Genomic DNA, 21,129 nt, shown 5'->3' on the forward strand with positions numbered 1-21,129 from the left:
AGATATAATGAGCAGTGCCATAGAAATCTCCTTAAATAAAAGTATCTGGATCAAGTATACATCTTTACTTCACAAAAAATGATGCACTTTTGCTGGGAATTGATGTTAGCTACCGCATTTCATCCCAGAAGAGGTACCCTTTATGTTGGATGTCAGAGTGAGCTTTCTAGCTATAAATGGGACCAGATTTTCAAAGTTAGCTGCATGCATTTGCACACATCCAATTAATGCACCAGTGGTATCAAATGAGGTATCTGCACATCATAGCCCGCTAGGCACCTAGGTAGCCTTGCCTATGCACAGATATCTCATTTGCGTGCATGCATCAGGTATATTTTGAAGCTCTTGAAGAGTCTAGTAAGTGTGAAACTAACTTTGAAAATCAGCCCCATGATCTGTTGTTCATAGAGTGCCCTGAGAATTTGAAAGTCATTATATACATCAGTAAATAATACTCTCATGGAAAGCTTTACATTGCCTTTCTTTTTGGCGGGCAGAGGCGGGGGCGGGGGGGAATTCTTTAAGAAGCCCATGATGTTCTCTCTTTTCATTTTCCTACTGATTGATGGTAGCTTGAGGACATTCCACAACAAAGCAGTTTTTCACTGCTATTGAACTCCTTAGCCCGTCGGGATCATACTATGCAAATGAACAAGCGTGTGGTGTAATTTAGTTTATTTCAATAATTTATCATCATATTCCACTCCAGGTTGCTGAAAAAGTCCGAATCCTTGTTACAGATGCTAATGATGAGAGTCCAGAGTTTATCAACACACCTTACATAGTCCAAGTCCCGGAGGTTGGTTGAGCGTTTTTTCCATACTATAAGTATGTTTGAATGGGGAGCAGGGAAGAGAAGCTAATGTGTTTTCTGTAACATACCATCACTAATGTGATTAACTCAGAGTTTAGCTGGTTAGGTTTTGAGTGTCACTAAAGTGTATGGTTAGTGAGGAAGTCATGCTGTGGTGTTCTTCACTGTCTGAATGCGTGTGGTCTCCCATGAGAAAGCTGTGATGCTTATTTACACACTATTTTCCACAAGAAGCCTGCTTCTGCTCCCATTGAAGTCAATGGGGATTTTACCACTGACTTCAGTAGGAGAAGGAGCAACATCATAGAAGAGGAAGATTTCTCTGTCTCCTTGACCCCTACACAGACATTTCTCTCTTCCTATTTCTGCCCCAATCTTTCCCTTATTTTTAATACATTTTCTTCCTCTTTCATCCCATAATTTCCCTCACTTTCATCCCCACTCATACATGTGCCCATTTACTCTCCATCACATTCTGTGTTTCATTCTCTCCTGCCTTTCAATCACTTTTCCTTCTACCTTCTGAATCCCCCATTCCTACCTGCTTTTCTTTTTTTGGTTTCTCATTCCTTTGCTGCTTTCCAGCCCTCTTTCATTCATTCCTCATTTCTTGTCTCTCTCATCTTTTCTCTCATTATTCTGCCAGTCCCCTTGATTTTAGTAACTGTTTTGATTCACAGAACACTCCCTCTGGGAGCAGTATTTTTAAGATCGAGGCAGCGGACAAAGACACGGGTTCCGGGGGAAGTATCACCTACTTCTTGCAGGTACTGGCATTACATGTATGTTTAAAAGTAATCTCATTTACTGAGGTGTTCAGGCCCCAGGAGGATACAAACAAGGCCATGGAGCTTGTTAGAAGTGTCACCATAACAGTAGGAGTGATCCCAGACAATGCATGAGATAAATAGTTTCTAAATTAATATGCACGTCCTAGGAAAAGACTGGGGTGGTTGACTGTGGACTGGGAACTGTTAGCATTCAGCTTCAGTTCAGGATTCAATCATCTTCAGCCCTACTCATGCCTTCTCTGATCTCTCCTCAGTCTTCCTCAGCTGCTTCTAGCCACACGTGGTTCTCTGCAGTGCTTCAGCTACAGCACTCCTTCTGCTTCTCAGGGTTTTTTTGTTTGTTTGTTTGTTTTACTGTAGTATTTCTACTGGTACAACCTCTGGTGTAGATGCAGTTAGATCAGAAAGAGGTAGCTTAGACCAGTACAGATTATTTCCCTTCCTCTATGAGAATAAGCTAAATAATAATAATATTAATAATAATAAGCTACCAGTATAAGTACATTTACACCAATATAACTGCATACACAGTACGGGTGATGTACCGCTTTAACTGCGCCAAGATAACTAAAGCTGTGCAACTTTTATACTAAGTAAGGCCTTAGTGTGGGAGGAGTGAACAACATGGCTGAATTATCAGGTGGGTCAGAAAACCTCTGTTGCACTCCCGATAACTCTGGATAAAAGTCAGACAGCTGAGAAGGTCAGTGGAGAAAGAACTCTCCTGTGACTGGTTCTGGATTGTGATCTGATGGTGCAGTAGGGTCCATCTGCCAAAAAACTAATACATACAGCTAAATATTTTTCTATTACCTCCATCATATATATTCACACGTCCTTTCATTTTTGCTTCTCTCCTCCTGCTCATACTTGCAACACTGACTAACTTATCCAGTGTTTTAAGGTTCTAACAGAACATCTGTCTCCTGCCACATCATTGGCATTTTCATGTTTCCTGCTTCCTTTTCTCCTCCCCACTTATTCTTGTTTATCGGGAGCCTAGGCAAGTAGCAACTATCACTTTTGCACTATCTCAGTGAAGAGAAATACAAAGAAGGGCACTGCCTTGGGTGAACTGATAACAGATATTTGAAAGGCATGTTTGAAAGGGTTGACCACATTCCCTTGTCAAGACAATCCTGTAAAGAGAAGGTGGCTACAAGCTGAGCTACTGTTGCTAAAAACTTAGCCTGCCACTGAATAATTTTGATTCTCCCTAGTAAGAGGAAGTGGTACACATAGACTAACTCATTCATTACAGTATTTACTTAGACAAAAGTGAGTGCAGGAATCAATGTCTACTTGAGAAAATGCAAATATTTATGTAGAATTAAAGCTAATTGTCTTAACATGAGATAACTGAAAGAAAAAACATCCTAAACCAAGTGCTGTAATCAGACAAAAAAGACACAAAAAGCAAACACAATGATCTTACTGCAAAGGAAGTCTAACTCTCATTTAAATTCAATGCCACTTACAAATCCACTCTGCAATTCTGACAAGTCCCTCAGATGAGGTCACTATGTGAAAACCCATTTCTCTCACAGAAATTGAGTCTCTTACTTTTTTTCACAGTCATTTTTGTTCTGCGTTTTGCCACTCTGTTCAACTTTTGAGATGCTAGTGACCCTCATTTTCTCCTTAGCAAGAGGCAGAGCTAGCAGACAATATGTTGCATTGTTTAACGTCACCCGTAGTCAGTCACTGAAGAGGCACATTATTTACAGAGCATTGTTATAATACCATGACAATTTTCACAGGTTGTGCCTTTGTTTGACAGCACATTTCTATTTGTCCTATCTCCTTGTTAGGAGTTGCTCATTAACTCCTAAAACTTTCACCTTTGTGGCAGAAATTTTCTAGATTTGTGCTGTTTCTGAAGGTAATTTTTGTTAGTTTGAGGAAAAATTGGTTTAGTCATTTTTGAATATGAGGACACTGAACAAATGTATTTTCCCATTATAAAAAAGTGATTGATGGCAAACTTTTTGTGAACAGTGCTAGATGCAGCCAGCTTAGATGAATGTAGAAAATTGAAATTTGGCACAAACATAGCCTTACTGTTAAGAGAAGCCTTTGAGTGTCCTGTTGAAATTTGCTTCTGATATGACCAAGTTATGATCCTTTGAAAATCTCATCCGTAATTCATTTTGCATAGGGTTTTTCACTAACCTCACAAAATGTGCAGCGAAGAAAGGCCATGCCATACATGTATATATGACTAACATATCAGTCTAGCAAAAAGTCCACTTAAAGTGTGCATTGGTTGAAGCAAAAGGCTCCACGAGAGCTATTGGCTCACTCCCTGAGAGCTCCCAAGTATCACATAACAGCGGCATGCTCTCTCTCACGTGTTGGCCTTTTACAATATACAGGATAGAACGTTCTAGTAGTGGTGTCTACTTAAATATGTCAAGATTTTCAACACAACCAGTGAATTTTGGGTGCTTCAATGTTTGGTACCCACCATGAGACACCTTAAAAAGCCCTGATTTTCAGAGGGTAAATGCTCAGCACCTTGTCAAAATCAGGCTTCTTTAAAACACTTCAGATGAGGCATCCAAAATTCAGCAATCATCTTTGAAAATCCTGGCCAGTGTTCCTGATAATGGATTGTACATGAACAATTACCAGTTTTTTGGAAGCCAGTAGAATTTTGAAGTTCTGAAGAGGGGGACAACTTTTTTGTGGGTTGGGGTTTTTCTTTCATCTTTTTATTTTCTAAAACAAAAAACCCAACTAATTCCATCCAGTAAACTGTTAACAGAATATTATGGCTACATAGTTAAATATTAAAGGCTGGGAAATGTCTAAGTTAAGGTTGCTGCATTATTCTGAATGAGAAAATTGTGATCTGTTCATAAATTGTTCCTGAATGCAACGAGGTGAAATTAATCACGTGAATCATTCATTACAGACTGTTTACCCACCTCTGTTTATTATTCTAGTCTATATCTTTAGCAAGCTAAATAAAAGTCCAAATACCAGTCTTGTTTCCATACCAATAACCTTTCATCACTTCTCCTTTTATTCTAGAACATTCGTACTAATAAGTTTACCATAGACCGACACAGTGGTGTTCTTCGCATCAAAACAGGGATCATGCTAGACTATGAAAAATCAAGAACTCATTTTGTCACCGTGGTAGCAAAGGTATCAAGCTCTTTCCTGAAAGAAGAGGCAGGAAGGGGAAGGACTTTAACTGTGGAAAGCCACAGCTGAGGGTGGCCCAAAGAAGAATGGGGAAGAATTAGACCCAGAGGAGTATGCCTTCAGAGTTACCCTCATTCTGGCTAGTGCGGTAATCCGCAGTGTCTGCGCTGTAGTAGGGAACCCACCATTATGAAGGCATGAAGCAATATCTAGGAGTCGGAGTTACCAGCACATAAAGTAGAGTAATTAACAGCAGTACTGGCAGTGTTTGTGTGCATCACTGCTCTTTGTCAGTACAACAGGTGGAGAATAGTCATGCTGCAGAAAAGAGATGACACATCTCTTCTTCAAAAACCTTATATTTTCTTTCCTCTCGTATGGGCTGACTAATGGACCATAGTTATTCATATCCTTTAGAGGCAGCTGCACATTCCACTCTTCTCCCCACTACTATAAATCCTATGGAATATGTGCTTGTGGCACTGCTGTAGACTCATAACAGACTGTAAAACTATTGAGTCTGAGGTACAGAGACTTGCAGAAATGTATGAGACCTGTAGTTCTGACAGACAGACATGTTTGGGCAGGTACTATGAGGTGATACGACTTCTGCTAGGCCACAAAGAACATTTTTGAGGACCTACTAAGTGCTCTTGTGTTTTGTGAGTAGAGGTTGGCCTGGGCATCATTTAATTTTTTGAGGCCAGATTTGAGCCGGGGAGGAGTTTGTGGCAAAATGTGGTCCAAATTCACCTGTCTTTGTTATAGTGCAGAGAGGCTGGGATTGGGGGAGAGTGGACATATCCCTGCATAAAAGTGCTTTATTCTTGTTACAGTGGGGATGCAAAACAATTCACTGCTTTAATAGCCAGCATAATTATTAAGGGGTTAAAATCTTCTCATATACTGAGTCGTCTCGCTAATTAGCTCTGTCGTGTCAGTAGCACAAACAGAGTTAATTACACCGTGGCCACTTAACAATTCCCAGCTTTATGCTCTTCCACACCTTTGACTGTATCACAAGAGTCCCTCGGAGACTTTGATCACATACAGAATGTAATCTTCCCCAGCAATGCACTTCCTGGAGCAGTGTCTTTTGTTATGCCCTACATTTAGCATGAAAAATTATAGATATTCCTCCAGATTTGGCCTCTTCTTCTCGCTCACCTGTTTCCTGCAAAGAATGATTTTCTTGCTCAGGTGGCATTGATAAATAGGAGCTCAAACACAAAATAACACATGTGATTCCATGTACTGGCACAACCAAGTTTTAATGCAAAAAATTACTCCAGGGAGACTCAGTACTGTCTGCTTAATAAAAGAGGGAACCAAACAAACCACAAATAGAGGGAATAGGACAGAGCAGAGTTTTCTATAACTCTTGGCATTCATTGATTAGCTCTAAAGCTATCTGTTTATCTGTTTCCACCTGTTATTGACCATTGTCTTGCTAAGATTAGAATAAATATCTCCACAATTCTTGTTATGATGATTCTGGCCCTGCATGTATTGCAGAAGATGCATTAGTTTTGGGAGTGCACTAATCAGGAGTGTGTGATTTCTGTGAGCTGATAAATCTCCAATCAGGAGTTCCAGTGGGTAAATTTCAGCATAATGACTTGACAATGTGTTCTGTTGTAGGATGGTGGTGGGAAGCTCAGGGGAGACAACAAGGTGTTTTCAACCACAACCACAGTCACTATCAATGTGGAAGATGTTCAGGACACCCCTCCCATGTTCATTGGGACTCCCTACTATGGCTATGTGTATGAGGACACCCTGGCTGTGAGTATCACTTTCACCCCTACAGGAGACCCAGAAGCAATGGAGAAATGACATGACAAACCAGTGGGGCCGGATGTCACAGTGGTTTACAGCACCAGCCTTAGAATTCTGGAGACCTATGTTCACACTCTGACTTGAATTTTAAGTGAAATGAGTCAGGTAAATCTCATGCTGGTACTTATTTGTGTCCATCACAAAATCACAGAGAGCCTGCTCTAGCTCTCTTTGAAGCCAAAGGGATTTTTTACTTTTACAAGTAGGATCATGATTAACAGCGACTCCATGGTAGGGACTTGCAGCACTTCTGAAAGTGGTTGAGAGCTCAAATGAGCGATCCCCATTAACCCAACCAGCCCTGCAGGGACCTCTGACTATTGCTGGAAGTGGAGATCTTTGACCTAAATGAACCTGTACTTACCATCTGAGAGGTCTGTTTTGGAGCCATCAGCTAGGGTATGGGCCAAGGAAAACTCTATGACTGCGCTATAAGCTACCAGATCCCAGACATCATCTCCCTTGGAGTCACTAGGGAGGAGGTGACCCTGGCATGCTAATAACATGGGCTCTTCTCTGCTGAATGATGGCTCCGGAGGTGGAATGGGCCAAGCGGCCTTAACAGCCTGCAGAGTCAGCTGACAGCTCTGACACCAAACTGTCAATTGGGCAAATAACTTGCGTGTGGAGAGAGGAGGTCAGTGGCTACACAGCAAGTATGCGGCTGCCGCTGAGGAGATATCTCCATCAGGTTCCAATTCTATTCCATGGCCACAGAGCCCAGGCAGACTGTGGAGCTTCTGAGTGCTCCACGATATGGAAGAATCCTGAGCAAAAATTCAGGTACATGTAAACAGAAGGGGTATTAACCATAGCATCTAGTCCAAAGGGTATTAGTCATAGCCATAGTCCATCAAGTCCACTATCCTGCTTCCAGCTGTGCCTTATACTGGATGCTTCAAAGAAAAGTGAAACAAACCATATCTGTAGCCAATTGTTATATATGAAGGAGGTGGAAATTCCTCCCTAAGCCGAGTGCAGACCTGCTTTAATTCTTAAGCATGAGATTTTGATTTACCCTCTCTTAGCACGTATGACTGCAAATGGTATTAATAGTCATAAAGTTACTGAGTTGTAGACTCTGACTTCTAGTGGCAGTGTGGCTATATTCTGTCTACCTACATTTCCCTTGCAGTTTTAGTAGATGCAGTTTTCTTTACTTTCTGTCCTAAATTATAATTTAGCATTGCTCTCTGCTGTTAAATAGTTGCTGTAGTTCTTTACCTAAAGTGCTGCGTTTCAGCAGGGTTGTGAGGTAGAAGGGATTACTGTATATATTGTAGGTAGTTTTTAAGGCACTTTGCAATCCTTTGGATTGAGAGAGGCTATAAAAAATGTGATATATACTAATTTACTCTATGAAGTTACCAAGTGATCTTGAAAGGCCCATATCTATCAAGTGCACAGAGTACATGGTATTTACTGTGGAAACCATGGATTAGTAAGTATTAATTACATCCAGTCTGAGCCCTGCAATTTACACTATTATGATGATATAATGATGGAAATACTAGTGTCCTTCCCCGCATGGCTTCAGCCATTACAGCAAACTTTTCACACATTCAGCTTTAGTTCCATGAAGTTGCTCCTTTTTTTTTTCTGGGTGGTGCTGTTCTTGGCGTTAAGATTTTTAACCCAAGACAAAGTGCTCTATCTCTATCCATGGGACTGCACTGGAGTTCTTCCAATAGCCGTTCTTTAAATCTATCTTCCAGCAGAAAAAAGTTAGAAATAGAACACTGACATTTTCTGTGGCTATTTATCCATCCTTTTTCTCTGTGAATGTCTCGTTCATCAAGACGGCAAAGAAATCAAGTAATTCTTTGAGGAAGGGTTTTGCCAGCACATGCTGTAAACTGTGTTATTGCTATTGCTCTGACAGGACCTTGCCAGGGTTCGAAGTATACAGTTGTTGTCATGAAAATATTTCCAATCACTATTTGCAACTATTTAACATTATCTCATGGTTCCCTTGTTCTATGTTGATGTTGATTGAAATTTACAAAGGGGCCTAGAATGTGCCACCCTGTCTCATTGTGTTGAGTATTTTTACTCAGGGAGCAGTCCCAGTTCAGTCAATAGGCCTACCTGTGTGAGGCAATTGTGCAAAACTTATTGATGTTGGTAACCATCTGCCTCACAGCAATGTTTATTAGGCAAAATGAAAGACTGTTCAAATTTTAAAGACAGCCACAAATGTTCCTTGTTGTTTCATAGCACTTACCAATCACATTGCCTTGGGATCCATAGGTTGCTTCTGCTGTCTATCTTGATTTTATTGGAGAGAACAGAAAGGGCCATCTACTGCTTGGTGAATTACGTGGCAATCAGATGTTGCAATTCAAAGCACTGGAAACCTGTGGAGTAGTTACCAGAACATATATGTTTGAGGTCTACAACAGCTGAGTGGCATTTCCAGGATCAAATCAGAGGACTTGAGCCTGCAAGATGTTGGGCATTTCAACACTTTTGATATCATTAGGAACTGAGAAAGGACCTTGCAAGACAAGTCCTAAGTGAGGAGTTTTAGGAAATGAAGTACCCTCATTAAATGAGTATAATGTCTCTGTGAGGAGAGGAGAGGAGAGACGAAATAGAGCTGACTTCCTCTTCTTAAAATCAGAGGTGGACACGAACCAAAAGTCTTAAAACTGAGTTCTCTCAACCTTTTGGATGGCCAGGGAATTCCAATCTGCACCTGAATTTTGTAAGTGGCTCCAGTCTCTGCAATGTCATGAGCCTAACTAAAACCTAGAGGGTGAACACTCCCAAAGTGTGACTTAGAAGCTTTCATCCAAATGTATGGCTTGTGCCCATCTCTGGTTCTTTTTTATCAGGCTCTGTCCACTTACCATGGTGGTCTGTTCCCTAGAAAGTAAAGAGCAACAGTACTTAAAACCATTGCAGAATAGAATTCACTGCCTCGGTTTGGGCTAATGTACTCAGCATTGCCATGAAATGCTTACATGGGTTTAGTAACCATTCCACAGGGGAGCAGAGCAGCATTCTCTGATTCCATAGTTGCTCATAAAAGGCTGTCGGAAAAAGCAGAAGAGCAGGTGGGAAAAGGACAAGGCAGCATAGTATTTTGGCAACAGAAAGGATTAACAGTTGTGAGCCAGAGTTTCACTTTGCCACAACTGTGTGACCCACAAGCCAGAAAAGTTGCTTCTGCCTTTCCTGTGGATCCTTACATTTTGCTGACACTAAAATGATTGGCATGATCTTGGCTCAGGATGCTGCAGTGGGGATGCTCTCATTCTCAAAGAATGGCACAGATGGCACTGAATATAATCATAACCATCATCACAAGGAAAACCTTAAATAGGCCTTGCAGCAAGGGCTAGTTGCAGCTGATTTCCTGAGCACAGGCTATCGCTTGTTTCAACTAATGATTAGGACATCGCCTAGGTCTCCTTCAGTCAATCCCTGAACTAACTTGGTCTTGGTCAGCTATATTGCCTGACCAGCTAGCCTAGCCCATAAGCCAGAAAACATTCCATCTTGGTAATGAATAGTCCCAGGTCAAGCGCTTGCAGTCCTGTGACATGCCTATCTCCCGTTCACCAGATTCAATGGCATAGACATCCCCATTTTAATCGCCACTTGACTCACACACGAGCTGACCTGTCAGCACACAGCATATCAACTCCCAGTGCAGAACAGGAAAGCGTCTACAAGCAGTACAGGCCTCACAAGGGCCTGGAACAACCAATCCCTCTGCTGCAGCACATGGATGGGCAAGTGGGAGTTTTACTGGTAAAAGAGTAGAAGCAAAAGAGCCCCAGATCCCTTAATAGGGGGAAGGTGCCTGCCCCAAAGGCTAATCCTGAGCACACTCAGGGCCTGTAGATCAACCAGTCAAATGGCCTGATACAAAGTCAAGCTGTGACTTATTTTCTGGCAGGAGCATGGGCCCCTGCTGTCGTCCTCATGCAGCCACAGCAAGAGCACCTATCACCTAGTTATAGGGGAGGAACTGGCTGGAGTGGATTTTATTAATATTCACTAGCAATTTCACTGCTCTTTGCTCTCACTGCCTAAGCTGTAATTCCTCATTTCTCCTTAGGACTCTGAGGTACTAACAGTCGTTGCTCTTGATGGTGACCGAGGAAAGCCTAATAATATTCATTACTGTCTCGTGAATGGTGAGTAGACTGTTGGCATGAAATCCTAAGGGATGTCAAAGCTAGACATGACATTAAATCAGAACGTAGCATGCTAGAGTCTAGTAAAGCTGAAGATAACTCTCATGAAATAGAGTCAGACACCTGAATCTATTCCTGGCTCTTGTCTAGCTGGGAGCAGCCCAGAGATTATTCACTGAGGTTTAGTATTTGCTTCATGGAGCTACACTGCTCATCTTGGAATCATTTGTTTTGCTTATTTATTGTTTAAGAACCAATATTGTGCCTGGCACTTTACTAGACATAAATGAACCCTGCGCTAAGGGACTTTCCCATCTAAACTGGTAGCCAGCAGAAGAACACACTGGGAGACCCATGCAACTTCAAGGCCAGCAGATTTTATTCACGTTTCCATGTACATTGTAGTGAGGTTTCACTAGCAGGAAGAGTGGGAGCAGAAAGGAGAGGAGGGAACCAATCATGGTTCTGGAGTGGGAAGAGATAGAGACTATTCCAGCTACTCAAAGCCCTGGAGGTGGGGGAATAGGTATGGTAGGAAGAACACTGCCTTACTTCCTCGCACCCCCATGCAAACACCGGCCTCAATCAAGAGAGGCCCCTATTCTACACCTTGAGTTTGTGCTGTCAAAATGGAAGGAAACCATAAATGCTATTGTTAATTATTTATGAATAGTAATTATTATTACACTTTTTGTTGAAAATCACTTTTTTGTTTTAAAAAGGAAACTCTAAGCTTCAAAATATGCTGTTTTACAGAATGTATGTAATGTCACACTCTGAGTTACCAGTTTCCCTATGGTAATTGGGCAATATCATGATGTATTGTTGCTTGAAACAACTATTAACTTCAGCTTCTTCTCAGTCAGGCTTTACTTTTCAGGCTTATGAATCTTAATGATTTACTGCCACATACATCTGTATCATTCAGTGTGGTGTCTAATGAACTTTAATGAAGTTGCAGGTATTGCAGATATTCACAAAACAAGGCATTATTGGACATTTTAAAATGAGCATTAAAGTCAAATTAGAGAGAAGAATGACTGGGCTTTCATGTAATCAGCCTTGATTTCTGAAGAGGCAGCTCTTCCAGGTTTGAGTTTTTCTTTTCAGTTTGATTTCCTTACAGTAACAGTGACCTGTCCATGAGTGCATGGACTTTGCCACAAAACCCAATTCGTGGCCAGATTTCCATACATGCTACAGAGCAGGGAGAGGAATATCCGGCGTAAGTCTCCCTTAGCTCTTTTCCTGTGCCTTCGTTTCCTACCTGCTTTCTTCATGAAGCAGGCTACCTTTATCAGAGGAGATGGGGCAAAGATGAGGCAGCAAGCACCCAAGTGATTATTATATTTCCAGAAGCTGCCTTCTGCTTCGCTCCGCGAATTAGCCATGTCAGAAAGGGAGCATAGTACAAATGATGCAACTGATGCTCTGCCCAGACACATGAAAGAGTGGGTTTGCTGAAATCAGTACATAGCCCTACCAGCTCCCTCAGCCAGATTCTGCCTGTGAGCCTCAGTGGGTGTTCAGGTCAGAATTTGACCCTATATCCACAGAAGGCCTTTTTACACAGTATCATCTTTTAAGAGGTTGAGTTTTTAAATGTCCAGATATGTAAGGCCCCTAGAGATACGTGCTGCAGAAGGAATGACTGTTTTCTGGTTAGATTGTCAGACTTCTCACTTTAGCTGATATTAGCGAGAGAGGTTCTTGTTTTTGCAGAGGCATTATTAAGTATTTGCTAATTAAACAGAGAAGGCTCATTTTTATTTCTGTCTGCGTATGAGATCAATACATACAAAAGTGACTGGTAATTTTGAATATCCAACTTCAGACACCTTAATGGAAACTGAATTTCAGCACTTTGTGAAAATCACACCTTTTTAAGGCATTGCAGTCACGGAACCCAAAATCAATGGTATCCAAAGCACAAATCACTGTTGAAAAATTTGTCCAGTGAATCCCATTCCCATTTTAACCCCTCTTTCTAACACAGAAGTACTGCCTTGTTGAGTTTATTGTGCGTCTGGAGGATAGTGTTACATAGAAGGAGAAATGCTGTCGACCTTGCTCTGATCTCCTCCCTGATGTAGAATCCCTTCTGTATATTGTGCATATCTCTCTGATCTTTCTTTTGCTAACTAACTGTTAGGAACCCCACATCCCTTTGAAAACAGATGGCATAGTTTTGGAAACGTTGAGAAATATTTAGCCCCAGGTGATATATTTTATGCATTTTCCTCTACACTTTTGCCTTTGGTTAAAGCAAAAGTCTGTAGACACAAGACAGCATAAGCTTATTTGTACCATGTAACACATGAAAATATGTCAGTATTTGTATAATAGACTGATTTGAGAAGTTTGTCCTGTCTGCTATTTTATATTTTATGAATATTGGCTACTGTGCAATGATTCCTGCACCGGCAACTGATGTTAATACGGCGTACACTATGATGAAACAGCTTCAGGGTATATTTCCCTCTCAGATCCAAAACTGGACCTATGGTGTGTATCATGAAGCAATCTACTGCAACACTCAGTTGATTAAATGGTGGAATTAACATGAATTTGATCATGACCACCTTGAGACAGGAAGCATGCATCGTGCAATGAATTTCAAGAGTGATACAAGCAGTCTGATGCAGGTAACTAACATCTTTGTGGAAGCAAATCTATGGTATTTCAGTCATCAGCCATGCTCTAAGAGTGAAAGTATATAACTGTGGCATTAGAATTCACAAACTTATGAATAAGGCAATGAATGGTTTGAAATGGATGGGAGCTAGTGATTCCATGAACAATGATGTTCTCCAGAAGATGAGAAGAGATGCTTCTTGGAGAAAGCTCCAAAAGGATTGAAGCATTTGAAGATGTAGAGAAGGCACACAGAGAAAACAGTGGAAACACAGAATGCTCTGGCAGGCAGACATCATGAACAGCATCCAATCACCCTTCCAGCTCATGGATACTTATATTACCCAAGGAAAAAAATATTCAGATACATTTCTCTTCTGGGAAAACTATTTAATGGATTTCTCCCAACTACTGATGGATTACATAGCAGCAAAGAGAGAAGAAAACCAGTCCATGTAGCTTGAGATATTGGTAAAGATTATTCCACTTGACTTCCAGTATGGTCATGTGAATTATGCTAAATAGAGTTGTGTAAATGTAGCAGAAGACAGACTTCTGCAGGAAGAGAAGCCAGATATATATTATAACCTAACTGATAATGGGGGAGCAGTATACCAGACTGCCAGACTCTTTAGTGTTATATGGCATGAGCATCAAGCAATCACTCAACAAGCACTGTGGGAAGCATCAGCATCTCTGCACAAAAGTATTATCTGATTGCACATTTATGTTTTTTTGCAGTGTTGTTGTAGCCATGTTGTTCCCAGGGTATTAGAGAGACATGGTGGGTGAGATAATGTCTGTTTTTGGACCAGCTTCTATTGGTGAAAGAGAAAAGCTTTCGAGCTAGATGGAGTGCTCCAGAGTTTGATAAAGCCCAAGGGGTGTTTCATTAGACATTCAAGAGTTCATAGTGTTATATAGGAATTACATAAGAGTACATTATTATACTTTGTAATTCGCATGATATAGTCATACAAGATATTCTACAGCCCTCTTACCAAGAGTCATTGCTGTTATATAAATAGGTTACATATATCATCATTGTGTTCAGTGATTGTAAAAAGACAATTACATTTGTATCATGGGTACTTTAGACTTATGCTTCTGGGCAAGCAGATGTCAGAAATATATGTTTTATTATTAGGGGGTAGAAAGTCTTATCTACAAAACTTCACAACTCAATCCGCTGCACAAATAATGACAAATATTTTGAGGTATTACATGGTACAAATGAGCTCAGACTGTTATGTGATGAGCTCAGACTGTCGTGTTTTAATCAAAGGCAAAAAAAAGTATGGGAAAATGCATAAAATATCGCCTGGGGCAAAATATTTCCCAAACTTTCTAAAACAGTACTATTTTTGAGTACATAGTTGCATTATCAATTGTATTTAGAAGCTTTCTGCCAATTTGGGTTAAAAATTAAATTGTTTCTATGAGTTATGGCTGTATGTATGATCTTTTTTTTTGCTCAATAAGATTTAAACATTACATGATACAGAAAAAGTGCACCACTTCAAGCATCTACATCCACCCTGGTGATGACCACCAGCTATATGTCTGAAATGTGGTAGCAATGAAATTTTTACCTCCTTACTATCCAAAGTGAGTTCAGGCCAATAAGTTACTACTCCTTGCAGAGACTGCATTAGGATCCCTACCTCATAGTCCATTGTCACCTAGTGGCTAGACAGGAACTACAACTTCTGTTTTATACAAAACACTGTACATTTTACTGCTCATGTTTTTTTAGAACTCTTCTTTTTCAGGAAGTTGGAAACTGTGATCACCATAATCAAATGTCCCTTTCTCTGGTGACAGGAAGTGAAGGATCTTTTGAAATAAATAATACAACTGGAGCTATTTCTGTTATAAAAAGCCCAAGTAAACTAAAGAAAGAAGTGTATGAACTAAAAATTCAGGTATGCTCCATAGTTTCTGTGTGCCCATGATCTACTAGCCATCAGTGTCAATGTGTGTTAAAAACAGGTAACATAAACCAAGTCCTAAATGCTACATGTTGTATTTGTATGTTCAAAGGTCAGATCATCACCTCATATAAATCAGCATAATTTCCCATTGTTTGCCCAGATATTCAAAGTGCCCCAATTACCTCTTGGAAATAAAACCTAATAGTCACAAATTAATTCCCAGCTCTACAGTCTTCATTCCATTAGGTGGTTATCTGCTCACTCTCTATTTTCAATTTTTATTACTGAGTATGGAAATTAATGAATTATTAAATCCATATCTGCTGGAGTGGATTACTGTTAAATCTATAATCATTGAGAGGGTTAGGATAAATGATGCTGAATAGTGGATCATAGCTATTAAATCCATATCCACTTGACTGGGTCTCTAACACAAAAGTTTGACACACACGTCCAAGGTTAGAATTGGAAAGAGAACAGAATTTTAAAGAGACGGGATATGAATGTGACATGATGCCTAAATTTACACAGGATTCTAACGATCAACGTTTTAATGGCACAGGGTCACATCATTAGGCTCTTATCAATTTTTCCTCACACAAACATGCATAGAAAGCAATGGCAATTTTCCTGAATAAGAATTAGATTAAGTCTTTAGAAGGGCCTTGTGACTTAGCCCAAAGACAGATAGATAAATGCTGAATTATTTTATACTAAAAACAATACTAAAGGGCCAGATTCTTAGCTTGTGTAAATTGGTGGGATGCTATCGACTTCAAGCTGAGAATCTGGCCTCTACATGCTTGGAGATTTAAGACATAAAATCCTCTAGAGAAATTCATATTAAAATCATGTTGCATCATGCTGTACCATCAATTCAATTGATGCAAGTGGAACAAAGGTTGAAATATTGGGCCATAATTGGTGTTGGTTAGAACACCATTTGACTGAAATGAGTGTACACCAAGGATTAATTTAACCAGCTGGGGTTTGATTCCTCAGTTACTGGTAACCAATTTCTTACACAAACCAGCAGCCAGAGTTTCCTCTGTACTGGAAGAAACATCAGAGGCACAGTCAATGAGAGAGTATTGATTGGGTGAACCTCAACAAGTCTGGTGGTTCAGTTCAGTTCAGTTTGGTTGCCTTTCCATGGGGTCAGCAAAACAGGGCTATAAATCTGAAAACGGTCTCTCCAGAAGGAAATTTCTTGTACTTTCTTCTTCCCATATGCCCCCCAAATACTCCAAAAGCACAGTTCTTCTCACAGTGTTTCAGCACTCATATTCTCTGCCACAACCAAGAAGAGCGTAGGTACCTGAAAAATAACCTGGAGGAAAAGTCCAACCTTTTTGGAACTTAAAAGAGTTTTGGGTTCCTGTTCACCTTGCACCTTCATTCTGGGCAAAAGTTCAGATCATCTCTTATTTTATGTCAATTGGATAATTCGTCCCTAGAGAGCAGTTTTCATTCTAGGACAGAGCTGGATTGTGGAGCTCTTTTCTGAAGACTTGGCCTCGTGGCCAATGCAGGACCATTGGTTTAGTTAAGCTTTTGGATGGCTGAGCACAAATACGACTTTCTGCAAATTTGTAGCTCTCTAGAGTGAAATCCTGACCTCACTGAAAGTCAGTGCGGTTTGACTTCAGTAGAACCAAGATTCCACCCATAAGCTTCAGATCAAGGTTTCTAACGTGAATTTAAAGATATAGACAAATGTAAAGGCATCAGGTATACTAAACTCATGTACAAAATTACCCTTAATATCAGTGTGATTTGTTCACACAGATTAAGGCCCTCTGAGGGCATGAGAGAAGAAACATTTTAAATGAACTGATAGTTCTCCACAAAGAAAGCACTACAGTTTGTTTCTTTTACCTATCACAGGCATCAGAAATAAGTCTAGATGGTGATGTGACAGCATATGCTTTTGCCACTGTGACTATAAGGGTTGTTGACCTCAACAACCACCCACCAACTTTCTATGGAGAAAATGGACCCCAGAATCAGTTTGAATTGACAATGTATGAGCACCCACCTGAGGGTGAAATCCTGAGGGGCCTGAAAATTACTGTCAACGATTCAGATCAGGTGAGTTTTTGTGAAGAGTATCTATCTAGTCTGGCTGTCTAAGGGTTTTTCTGCAGCACCCTTCACTGTAATATCTGGGCACCTAAATTTTGGGGAGGAGCAAGGATAGGTTATTAGTATTGTAATACAATTGCCCATTAACAGTGCTGTGAATACCTAAAAGAGAGGTACGGTCTATTGGCCTAAACCCCATGAGTTCTAACCCCAGCTCAGACACTGACTCCTGCTGGGCCTAAGGCCTTGTCTAAACTATGCGGGAAAGTCAATCTAAGCTACGCAATTTGAATTATGTTAGTTGCATAACTCAAGCTGATGTAGTTTAGACCTACTTACTGCGGGGTCCACACTATGCTATGTTGATGGGAGACGCTCTCCCATTGACTCCCCTTACTCTTCTCATTCTGGTGAATTACAGGAGTCAATGGGAGAGCAATCTGCGGTCGATATAGTGGGTCTTCACTAGACCTGCTAAATTGACCACCGATATATCAATCACCACTCGTTGATCCCCCCAGTAAGTGTACACAAGCTCTTAGACATTTTAGGCCCTATTTACAATCTCAAACTAGTTTTACCACTAGTATAACTCCATTGAGTTCAGTGGAGTTGCACATGATTTACAATGACAGGGGATCAGCATCAGACTTGTCACCTCTCTCACTTAGTTTATCCATTTGTAAAATGAGGATAATACATTCTTGCATAATTCCTAGAGGTAATAGGAGGACTACTTAGCATTTTACAACTTCAAAATGCTTTACAAATAGTAGCTTTATTACTGCTGTCTCCCACAGACTTATGGAGACAATACAGTCCTTGTCCCTTTCATTGCTTCTGTTAGTAAAACCTACAACGTATCATTCTTCTGGCTTTTATCCTTTAACATGAGTTGAAGTGCATGGTTTGATAAAGCTTATACCCCAAGAAGAGCATCCTATAGCCAGACAAGGAAGAAGAACAAAGACTCCATGAAGCCCACTTGGGACCTTACCCTGTAGTTCTAACTGACCTAAGAAGCACTTAGATACTATGGCAATAGTTGCTGTAGGAAACCCTCAGATAGCTACTGTACCACTGGCCTCCATTTGAGTTAGCCTGAGGTTTAGGGCGTGACAACATCCCAGAACTGTATTCCGTTAACAGCAATGCTCTTATGTCACTGTACTCAGTATTGTGCTGTTACTATGGTATTGCAATCAAACCCAATGGCTTCCCCCTGCTGCTCTGCAGCAAGCAGATAAATGACTATTTATGTATGAGTGCCAAGTCAGTCCTGTCATTGTCGCTGCTGCTGCAGCAACAGAAGGAAGCAAACTGAAAAACTGCTATGCTGGCTTTTTCTCTACTTGGAGTTAAAAAAAAAAAAAAAAAAAAAGTCACATAGGTTACAACCAGACTATAAAATATACAGAAAGTATTGTACCTATATCAAATACATTTCTGAACATGTTTACTGCTGCACAGTGTCACACAATGTTTTTTTTCTTTTAAAGGCCTAAAGCCAAATTATTCCCCTTCTGCACACACACTCATTTAAGGCAAAATGTAAAGTAAACAATGTTTCTTACTTTACATACCAAGTCCTTGGCTCACTTTGCTTAGTGGTGGCATGGGATGGAGCCTCTAATTTTTGCAAAGCCTGAGGAGTATGGAGTGGAAGCCCATCTGGAGTCCTATGCATAGGGGATCTTTGCCTGGCTGGGAAGATAGCATTCCACATTGCCACTGCTCTCACTCATTCCATGCACATCAGTCACATCCAGCTGGTATTTGTATGTGTCACTCCACTCTCCACTGCAGGCAAAAAGGAGCCAATGGGCTTTCCTTTAATTGTGGGAGTTTGGATTCCAGTGCCACACAAGCCGCTGAGCTTGAACCTGAAAATATTCAGATTTGCTTTGGGGATTAACACTGGCTTTTTTCCCCTTTGAAATGGGCAAGTACTGAAGCAGTGACTGCCCAGGCTTAGTCCACCCATGTGTACATCAGCAAGTGGGGGCTGTCCTGTTTCTATGTCACCACTACTAGAAGTACTGCATCCTGGAGGGACATCAGCATCAGCCAATCAGTGATTGTGGCTGGTGGCGACAGTTGGGAATCACAGCTGTTGAGAGATTGGTACCTGCTATTAGTTAATAAATCACATTCAGCTCATCTTGCCCCATCCTTTATAGGAATGCATAAATGTCTGCCAGATTAATGGCTAAAACGGCTATTTGTATGAACCTTCCTTCTTTTGCCATTCCCCTGCCATGTTCAGATAAAACTTGACAGAATTGTTCTGGTGTACAATAGCTTGATCCTTTATCACAGTGCATGGCAGAATGCACTAGGTTGATGCCTTTTGTGTATGGTTATTGTTCAGTGATTTCACTTGTTTTCCACTGTTCCACCACTGGGTCATCCTTTACCTCCAGTCACCTGTTCTCTGCAGGTTAGAGGGAGCTTCCTAAACCAAAAACAGTGAGACAAAGCAGTGCAGCACATAAAAAGCTTAATTACTCTATATACACATACCTACAGCACTGACTAAGCTCACTAAGTCCTGTCCAGCAATGCATCAATCACACTGCATAGCACAGGATGGATTCTCTGGAGACCCTTGCTTCTTTGGTTGTTATAAAATCCTGGTCAGGAAGATGGAAGGGATAAACCTTACTAGACTCACCGATCTATGTGCTCCTGGTTCCTTGGAACACAACCAACTTAGGGGACACAAGCCTTGAAGCTTAGTCAAAGCCTCTTTCTCACATGAATTACCCACCTAGCCAGCCCTAGTGCAGTGTTTTTCCTTTGTAATTGGAGGGATAATTAATCTATTTTTTTTAAAAAAGCCACATGTGCTCTGTGACCAGAGCTGCAGCGATTACTTTAGTAAGCCTCTTAGCACTCTCTTACCCAGGAGATGGAGAACAGAAGGTTCTAAGCAGTCAGACACACATTCTAATTATACATGTACTGAATAAAAACAGAGCCTATGCCATGCAACAGTAAATGCAGCCTTGCTGCTGAAAGCAAAGCAACATCACTTTGTACTGCTTTTACTTTCATACCTATGCTTTGTTCCCAGGGGGCCAATGCTAAATTCAACCTCCGGCTAGTTGGACCCGGTGGCATTTTCCGAGTTGTTCCCCAAACCGTCCTGAATGAGGCTCAGGTTACCATAATAGTGGAGAACTCTGCTGCAATAGATTATGAGAAGTTCCAGTTGTTAACCTTTAAGGTATAGTATGTTCCTTGCCTGCTCCATTTAAAAGGTTCATATACGTGAGGGTTTTTGACTTCTGGTTTCAACTGAGGCTGTCTAACTGAATGCTAATGCTGTTATAGCCCTGTAAATGAAGCTCACCAAGCCAAATTCTTCCCTCAGGTCATTGACTGCTGTGGTGTTTAATGAGGTAACTGAGGACCATGGGCTATCTTTGGCCCAGTGAATGCAAGGAGTTCTAGCTGTTACATTTGTATAGAAATTTCATTTTGTGATGTTTCTGAAGCACTGTAGACTATGCACATCAGGGTGACTATTTCACTTATGCCAATAGCTCATTAGATGCAATCCTGGCCCCACAGATTTTAGTGAATCCAGGATTTCACCTACTCACGCTTAGCCACATGGTCTTGCTTTACAGTATGTTATTGCTGGAACTGGTGGAAGACCCCAGCTGATGCATAATTAGTTTTCTATTGTAGTTCATTGCCTTCAGTGCCTTGTTACTCGTAAAATA

The 21,129-nt window shown here is 40.8% G+C and overlaps 1 protein-coding gene across 1 annotated transcript in view; it reads left to right on the forward strand.

The window, feature by feature from the left end:
- CDHR1 (cadherin related family member 1) overlaps positions 1 to 21,129 on the forward strand; it is a 59,101-nt gene that overhangs the window by 14,177 nt on the left and 23,795 nt on the right. The window contains exons 5-12 of the mRNA XM_032804778.2: positions 710 to 799; positions 1,495 to 1,581; positions 4,642 to 4,758; positions 6,400 to 6,543; positions 10,667 to 10,745; positions 15,204 to 15,304; positions 17,201 to 17,404; positions 20,475 to 20,627. Of these exons, the coding sequence (XP_032660669.1) occupies positions 710 to 799; positions 1,495 to 1,581; positions 4,642 to 4,758; positions 6,400 to 6,543; positions 10,667 to 10,745; positions 15,204 to 15,304; positions 17,201 to 17,404; positions 20,475 to 20,627 (975 nt within the window). The remainder of the gene's footprint in view (positions 1 to 709; positions 800 to 1,494; positions 1,582 to 4,641; positions 4,759 to 6,399; positions 6,544 to 10,666; positions 10,746 to 15,203; positions 15,305 to 17,200; positions 17,405 to 20,474; positions 20,628 to 21,129) is intronic.

Source organism: Chelonoidis abingdonii, chromosome 15 (assembly GCF_003597395.2).
Source record: "Chelonoidis abingdonii isolate Lonesome George chromosome 15, CheloAbing_2.0, whole genome shotgun sequence".
Classification (NCBI taxonomy): domain Eukaryota; kingdom Metazoa; phylum Chordata; order Testudines; family Testudinidae; genus Chelonoidis; species Chelonoidis abingdonii.